At 46.3% G+C, this 6,452-nt stretch overlaps 1 protein-coding gene across 1 annotated transcript; it reads left to right on the forward strand.

Moving 5' to 3' along the window:
* The first annotated feature begins 210 nt into the window (after positions 1 to 210).
* On the forward strand, positions 211 to 1,267 carry LOC122831511. Its single transcript, XM_044117738.1, has 2 exons — positions 211 to 686; positions 770 to 1,267. The coding sequence occupies exons 1-2, from the start codon at positions 582 to 584 to the stop codon at positions 1,265 to 1,267; spliced, it is 603 nt and encodes a 200-aa protein (XP_043973673.1). The 5' UTR covers positions 211 to 581.
* The last annotated feature ends 5,185 nt before the right edge of the window (positions 1,268 to 6,452 follow it).

Here is a 6,452-nt window from a genome sequence, read left to right on the forward strand (position 1 = left end):
GATGAAATAATAATAAATGTGTCATTGACTTATTAAAACTGGTCACTCTCCATAGATCTGTGTGTTTTGATTCATCTTTAAATACTAGAAGTTTATCCATAAATTGCTTATTCAAAATCAATACAATAAAACCTTCTGAAATATGTTTTTCTTTATTTTTTATTAATTTATGGAAGTCTAAGTCGACAGACTGTAATGAAAGGTTCAGTTTGGATTCCATTTCAATGTTAATCATAAACTTCCAGTGGTTCTGTTAGTGAACTAACTGAACTTTCTTTCCTGCTCAGGATCCGGCGCTGAGCACCATCAGCAACAGAACCAGAGACGCTCGGCCTTCAGCCAAACCACTCACATCCATTTTTCTGTCGGCAGCAGCTCTGCATCCCGGGACGATTACAGCCAATTTATATCCGAAGCGCTGAGTCCAATATAGTGTGTGTCTGGTGGGGGGAGCTGGCAGAGATTAAAGCTATTTGTCTCTGCTTATGGCAGCGACAGAAAGCTGAGAGGGGAGCGGAGGAGAAACGGAGAAAAACAGACTGTGGGACAAATCCTGGCTGCACTTCCTGAGGAGAGACGGGATGCTGCTCCACACTTCAGGACCAGAAACCAGGAAATGTTTGGAGAAAAGGAGAATAAAAAAAGGCAGCAGAGATCATCCCACCTCCAGAACCAGAACTAGACGGGTCTGGACTCCAGACAACCAGCTGATTTCCATGTGTTAATATCTCGTTATGAAATATTTGAAGATTTATATCTTTTTCTTTAGGATAAAAATGAACCACAAACCTATGACATAAACAGTCACATTAAAGCGGACCGGATTCTCGTTGAAGCGGACCGGAGTCTCGTTGAAGCGGACCGGAGTCTCGTTGAAGCGGACCGGAGTCTCTCTGAAGCGGACCGGAGTCTCGTTGAAGCGGACCGGAGTCTCGTTGAAGCGGACCGGAGTCTCGTTGAAGCGGACCGGAGTCTCTCTGAAGCGGACCGGAGTCTCGTTGAAGCGGACCGGAGTCTCGTTGAAGCGGACCGGAGTCTCTCTGAAGCGGACCGGATTCTCGTTGAAGCGGACCGGAGCCTCGTTGAACCGGACCGGAGCCTCGTTGAACCGGACCGGAGCCTCGTTGAACCGGACCGGAGTCTCTCTGAAGCGGACCGGATTCTCGTTGAAGCGGACCGGAGTCTCGTTGAAGCGGACCGGAGTCTCGTTGAAGCGGACGAGTCTCGAAGCGGACTGAGTCTCAAGAAGCGGACTGAGTCTCTCTGAAGCGGACCGGAGTCTCGTTGAAGCGGACCGGAGTCTCGTTGAAGCGGACCGGAGTCTCGTTGAAGCGGACCGGAGTCTCTCTGAAGCGGACCGGAGTCTCGTTGAAGCGGACCGGAGTCTCGTTGAAGCGGACCGGAGTCTCTCTGAAGCGGACCGGATTCTCGTTGAAGCGGACCGGAGCCTCGTTGAACCGGACCGGAGCCTCGTTGAACCGGACCGGAGTCTCTCTGAAGCGGACCGGATTCTCGTTGAAGCGGACCGGAGTCTCGTTGAAGCGGACCGGAGTCTCGTTGAACCGGACTGTATTCATGCTAAAATGAGTTAAGATTAGTGCTGTATTAGTTTAATTTGCTGTAAATATTTCCCACCTCTGTTCTACTAGAATTTCTGGCTCCAGTAGAACCGATTCTACTGGACTCGGGGAAACCATCTGGAGTCTTTTTAGTTTTCTTCCCAGCAGATGGTTCTTGATGTGAGCGTCTCTGTTTGCTGTAGAAATGATCTCAGATTTCAATGTCATTTCTCTTCCTGCTGGTTTTCTTTCTCAGGCAACATGAATACGCAGCGTTCATCCGTTGTCCAGATGCATGCTGGGAGATCAGGAAGCTTTAACAGTGTGAAGCTGAGGAGCAGCTGCTGTGTGTTTCTGCTCGTTGGTGTGTGAAACGTCTCTGATGGTTTCTGTCCTCGGCGGCCGGCGGCCCTCAGGGAACCGGTCCTCTCCAGGAGGGAAAAACCGGGACGGATCCAGATGTCTGGGAAGGGATTTCTCTGCATGGCTGAGCAGCTGCTGCGTCCCGCCAGAACCGCTCCAAACCTCCCAGTGAAGAACGATGCTGCTGCTGAAAACCATCAGACTGATGTGAGCAGAATCAGCGGATCCGACTCCCAACAGAACGGTCCGCTGAGGAACCCGAGGTCTGCTGGGTTCTGATGCTCTGAAGGTTTTAAGCTCCGCCTCTTTGGTCCAACTGGAAAGATTCGAGGATCGTTTACCGTCAGATTAAGAAATGTACTACAAAAACTAACTAAATAAATAAACACACAAATAAACAATAAAGTAATTTTACGTGATATTTCTGTAGTTATGAGTGAATAATCTAAGAGGTGAAGCTGCATTTGGTGCAGCTTGAGTTCAGCAGTCTGACAGCTGAAGGGTGGAAACTGATCCTCCAGGATGACCAGAGGTCAGAGGTCGCTGTTTGGTAGATTATGCATTCTGACGGGATTCTGTCAGGATGAGCTGATTGGTCTGTTTAGTGTGGATCAAACTCTGTTTGGTTCTGATACAAAGTGATGAGCAGTGATGTCAGTAACGCGTTAATTTGTAACGCGTTACTGACGTCGGACCACTTTTTTCAGTAACCAGTAATCTAACGCGTTGCTATTTCAAATCCAGTAGTCAGACTACTATTACTTATGAAAATCACTGTGCGTTACTATCTTCTTTTGTTATTTACCGTAATCGTATTTCCTCTACTCGTCTTGTCGAGTGACCGACGTCTCTATGCGACAGAAATGTAAACAATGGAGGGAGATTTTGTTGGTGGAAAAACTGGAACTATTTTCAGTTTCTGTCGCCAAGTCCGATTATTACAAGCGGCTTTGGGCTTCATTTTTTTAAGTCGCTTGCAAATTTAATGAGTTGCTGGTTGCGCCTTTTTGGGCTCGTTTTTGAACGTGAAGTTGCTCATTTGGACTTGGAAATAATCAGAGACTCATAATAAATCCCAGAATTTGTCCGTCATGAAGGTAGTTTTAGTCAGTCTTTCCCTGTCCATCATTTCCCGGATGATCCGTCCCGCTGTGTCTTTGTTAATGTCAAGTTAATGTATTACCTCTGAATGACGTCGAGTTTCGCGTTGCGCTCCAGAAAACTGCAAACATCGAGACCAATATGAACAGCGCAATAAACGTGAAAACAGCCGCGAATAAACGTGTCCGTAGTTGGCAATAGTTATAATGGCAACTTAACACCTTTATAATGATTAATATTAAGATAAGTGTCACAAATCTGTGAAGCCATCTGAGTTGTGGAGCTGCAGGAGGAGATCTGGGCGCAGAGCTTTGACACCAAACGCAGGACCGTAACACAGAACCTGGAGGCTGGGGGGATTTAGGGGGGGGGCTTTAAAATCCTTCTTAGAGTTTTCCAAACAACACTTGGACCACACAAATTACTCACGTTTTTTATTTTTCTACAATCTCCTCTTCAGTTCAACCTTATCAGTGGAGACACATTGTTGATGTTACCATTATAAAATAGCTGACAATTAAGTTTTGGCAAAGATCAATATGATTTTCACAGGAGGCAGAGCGTTGTTGTTAGCAGCTGCTGAAAGTAACTAAAAAGTTACTTTTAATATAACTAAGTTACTTTTTCAAGGACTAATCAGTAGTCCGATTAAAGTTACTTTTTCAAAGTAACTATGCCAACACTGGTGATGAGACACCGCCATGTTGGTTCTGTTCCGCCCCGGTCCGTCTGTGGCTCAGCTGAACCTCTCATGCAGACAGACCCAGGGGATTTAAACCCTCAACCTCTGGCAGAGTGGAGCGTCTCTCCGGCCGCTGAGCTCCACGCAGCGTGACGGACGTCCGGTTCCCACGGAAACAATCAAGACGCCTCGTTCTGCAGCTGAGCTTCCAGTTTCACATCAAACACGTTTTTCTGTTGAAAGAGACAAACGAACATCCTGAAGCCTTCGGAGGGATGACATCACCAACCTCAGAATGACATCACCAACCTCAGAATGACATCACCAACCTCAGAATGACATAAAGATAACTCGCCTCAGGAAGTTTGTCAACGTCCTGGACTGAGTGACATGTCATAAAAACATTTCAACAATTAGTTCCCTCGTTCCTCAGGAGAGCAGAAACAGCTTCTGAAGCCAACAAGACAATTCACTCCGTTTAGTTTTCATCCAGTTTAGTTTTCACTCCGTTTAGTTTTCTGCTGTCCTGTCCAACCTGAAGCATCGTTCAGGTCAAAGATCTGCTTTAATAAACGTTACACTTCGTTCCACACGGCCTCGTTTTCATACAAATGCTACACTTAAAATTTCCTTGTTAAAGAAGCAAAAACCTGAAAATATGAAGCAGATTCTGCACAGAAAGAGTCTGAAATGCGCAGAAACTCTCTGCCTTCATCATCTGCAGATGAAGGATGAAAAGCTGCAATAAACAAACATTTCACATCCAGGTCCAGTTTTTATAAAGCAGGTTCAGAGAGCAGCAGATCTTTAATATTTTCTGTGATAGCTGCATCAGCTCAGAGAGCGGCGCTTCATCTTCTTCACGCTCCGCTGCAGCTTTCCATCTGCAGATCCATGTTTGAGTTTCAGGCGGAGCCAGACGCTCCGGTCCGCTCCAACACAGAGCAGAGATGGAGATCAATAACACAATAACTGATCTGCTGCAGGGAGTCGACCTGCAGAAACACCTCCACCCATCTGACCAAAGAAACACCAGGAAACAGAAACTCAACCAGAAAAACGGAACCAGAGCCAAACTGGAGCGCCGACGTTTTCAAATCTGACAATATCCAGGAACTTCATAAAACACAGCGCGGTTTTCACAATAAAACTTGGCGTACGCAAAAATGTATTAAAGTGCAGCACACAAAACAAATCGGATGCATAAAGCTGTGCACGCGCACGTGGCCGCGCACGTTTCCTTTATTCTTCCTGATTTGGGGAAACAGAGCAGCTGCTGCTCCGCCTGTCGCCTCCAGAAATACATATTGATGTAAACTGGTATAGATACCAGGAAGTCTGCCGCCAGGTGAAGCCGTAACCATGGCAACGGCCTTGTTTGTGGCAGTATTTATAATAATTCTATATTTTATTGAAAAGGTGCTTTGAAGACACATAATGTCCCCTCACAAAAATAAAAATGCATTTTAAAGAAGAAAAAATGTAAAATGAAGAGATTCTGTTGGAGCAGCAGAACGTTCAGCCGGATTCAAAGACAGAAAGTCAGAGAGTCTCTGAGTGGGAATGTGGAGGATTATTCTAAACACTAGATGATTTCTGTCCGGTACCGGTACCGGTCCAGCTGTAAGTTCTGCTCAGAGCTCCAGGATGATCAGTCTGAATGAATCTAAACGCTGATAAACCAGCAGATCAATCTGATCAATCTGATCTCTGATCAATGGCTCCATGTTCTCCTCAGGTAGCGGCTCACCTGGATGCAGCTACTGATGGACCTGTGATTGTCTCCACACCTGATCAATAATCAAACTGTCTGATCAGCCCTGGTTTCTCTTTAGGGACAATAAATAGATTCATTCAGACCAGGAGTTTCATCTTTATGAGACTCAAACTGAGCAACATGATTGTTGACGTTGGACTGAGGTTTTCACATCCTTTATTTCTATTTTCTGTATTTTCTGTTGGCTTCTTGTCTGAGGATAAACGGGTTCAGTTTCATCGTTTAAACACTGAAATATTAAAATCATAAATCCTGGGGTTTGATGCTTCCTGCTCTAAATAACTGAATCAGATTTCAGTGGATTTAGTTTTGACTCTTTGTAGTTTATTATTGTCCACAGAAAAAGTTGGATGCTGCTGAACATTTTCACTGCAGGTCAAAAGTTTGTGTATATTTATGCAAACTTTCATTTTTATACCTGCCGATATGAGTAACATATGAGGCGCTGCACAGTTTCTGTCTGCAGGAGGCCCCTGATGATGAAACAAGGAAATCCTAGACATCAGTTTAAAATGTGATGTAACCAGTGGGGAAGCTGCTAGCTAAAGAGTTAGCTGTGCTAACCCTAATTATTATAAAAATTCATTTGTGCCGACATGGGGAGCAACAAGTATGCCCACTCCCCCCTCCCTCGGCCGCCACCCATCACACATTGCACCCGACCCCTTTGGCCCCTCTCACGGGTCGTGGGCCCATGGGAGGGGGGGGCCATGTTTCCTCTTTGGGCTGAGCTCGGCCACCAGACGCTCGTCGTCGTGCCCCCCCTCGCCCCCCTCCAGGCCTGGCTCCAGAGTGGGGCCCCAGTGACCCGCATCTGGGCAAGGGAACACCAAGTCCAAAGTTTTTATCCATCATCTGGTCCCTCAGCTGGACCTGTCTGCCTTAGTGACCCCACCAGGGGCATGAAGCCCCAGACAGCAGAGCTCCCAGGATCATTGGGGCCTCAAACCCCCACCAGCATAAGGTGGCA

This window comes from Gambusia affinis, linkage group LG05 (genome assembly GCF_019740435.1).
Source record: "Gambusia affinis linkage group LG05, SWU_Gaff_1.0, whole genome shotgun sequence".
In the NCBI taxonomy this organism is placed as follows: Eukaryota; Metazoa; Chordata; class Actinopteri; order Cyprinodontiformes; family Poeciliidae; genus Gambusia; species Gambusia affinis.

What these genes read in the sequence shown, in the direction of transcription:
- LOC122831511 (XM_044117738.1), top strand. Translation starts at nt 582, where the DNA reads ATGCTGCTCCACACTTCAGGACCAGAAACCAGGAAATGTTTGGAGAAA. An exon ending in CCAGAACCAGAACTAGACGG is followed by an intron (nt 687 to 769) that starts GTCTGGACTCCA and finishes CTTTTTCTTTAG; the next exon opens with GATAAAAATGAACCACAAAC.